At 50.0% G+C, this 338-nt stretch overlaps 1 protein-coding gene across 1 annotated transcript in view; it reads right to left on the bottom strand.

Annotated features, from left to right (window-relative positions):
- Positions 1 to 338, bottom strand: part of LOC119586601 — a 24,708-nt gene that overhangs the window by 11,510 nt on the left and 12,860 nt on the right. The window contains exon 10 of the mRNA XM_037935351.1: positions 17 to 195. Within this exon, the coding sequence (XP_037791279.1) occupies positions 17 to 195 (179 nt within the window). The remainder of the gene's footprint in view (positions 1 to 16; positions 196 to 338) is intronic.

The following is a 338-nucleotide window of genomic DNA, read 5'->3' as shown; positions in this document are numbered from 1 at the left end:
GCCAACCCCAGCTTACCTGAACCCCCATCCGTAGCCTCCATAGTTGAAGAAGTCTTGGCGGCCTGTGTACAAGGGGGTGTAGCCTCTGTCGTTCGTGTAGCGGGAGCCTATGATGGACCTGCTGTAGTATTTCCACGTGATGAACGCGTGGCGGCCGCTCAACACTCGTGACAGCTGTTCTTCTAACTCAAGTACCTGGTGGGGAAAATAATGGAGGGTGTGGTGTGTTTGGTGATCACTATTTACTCTCACCTCTTTGTTGAGTTATCTATATGCTTATCATTGTTTCTCTGTCTATCTTCCTCAAATTAAATCACTAACGCACGCACGCGCGCACG

The sequence above is a fragment of the Penaeus monodon genome, chromosome 21, assembly GCF_015228065.2.
Source record: "Penaeus monodon isolate SGIC_2016 chromosome 21, NSTDA_Pmon_1, whole genome shotgun sequence".
Taxonomy (NCBI): Eukaryota; Metazoa; Arthropoda; class Malacostraca; order Decapoda; family Penaeidae; genus Penaeus; species Penaeus monodon.
The sequence above is the reverse complement of the archived record's forward strand: the minus strand, read 5'-3'. Positions and strand labels throughout refer to the sequence as shown.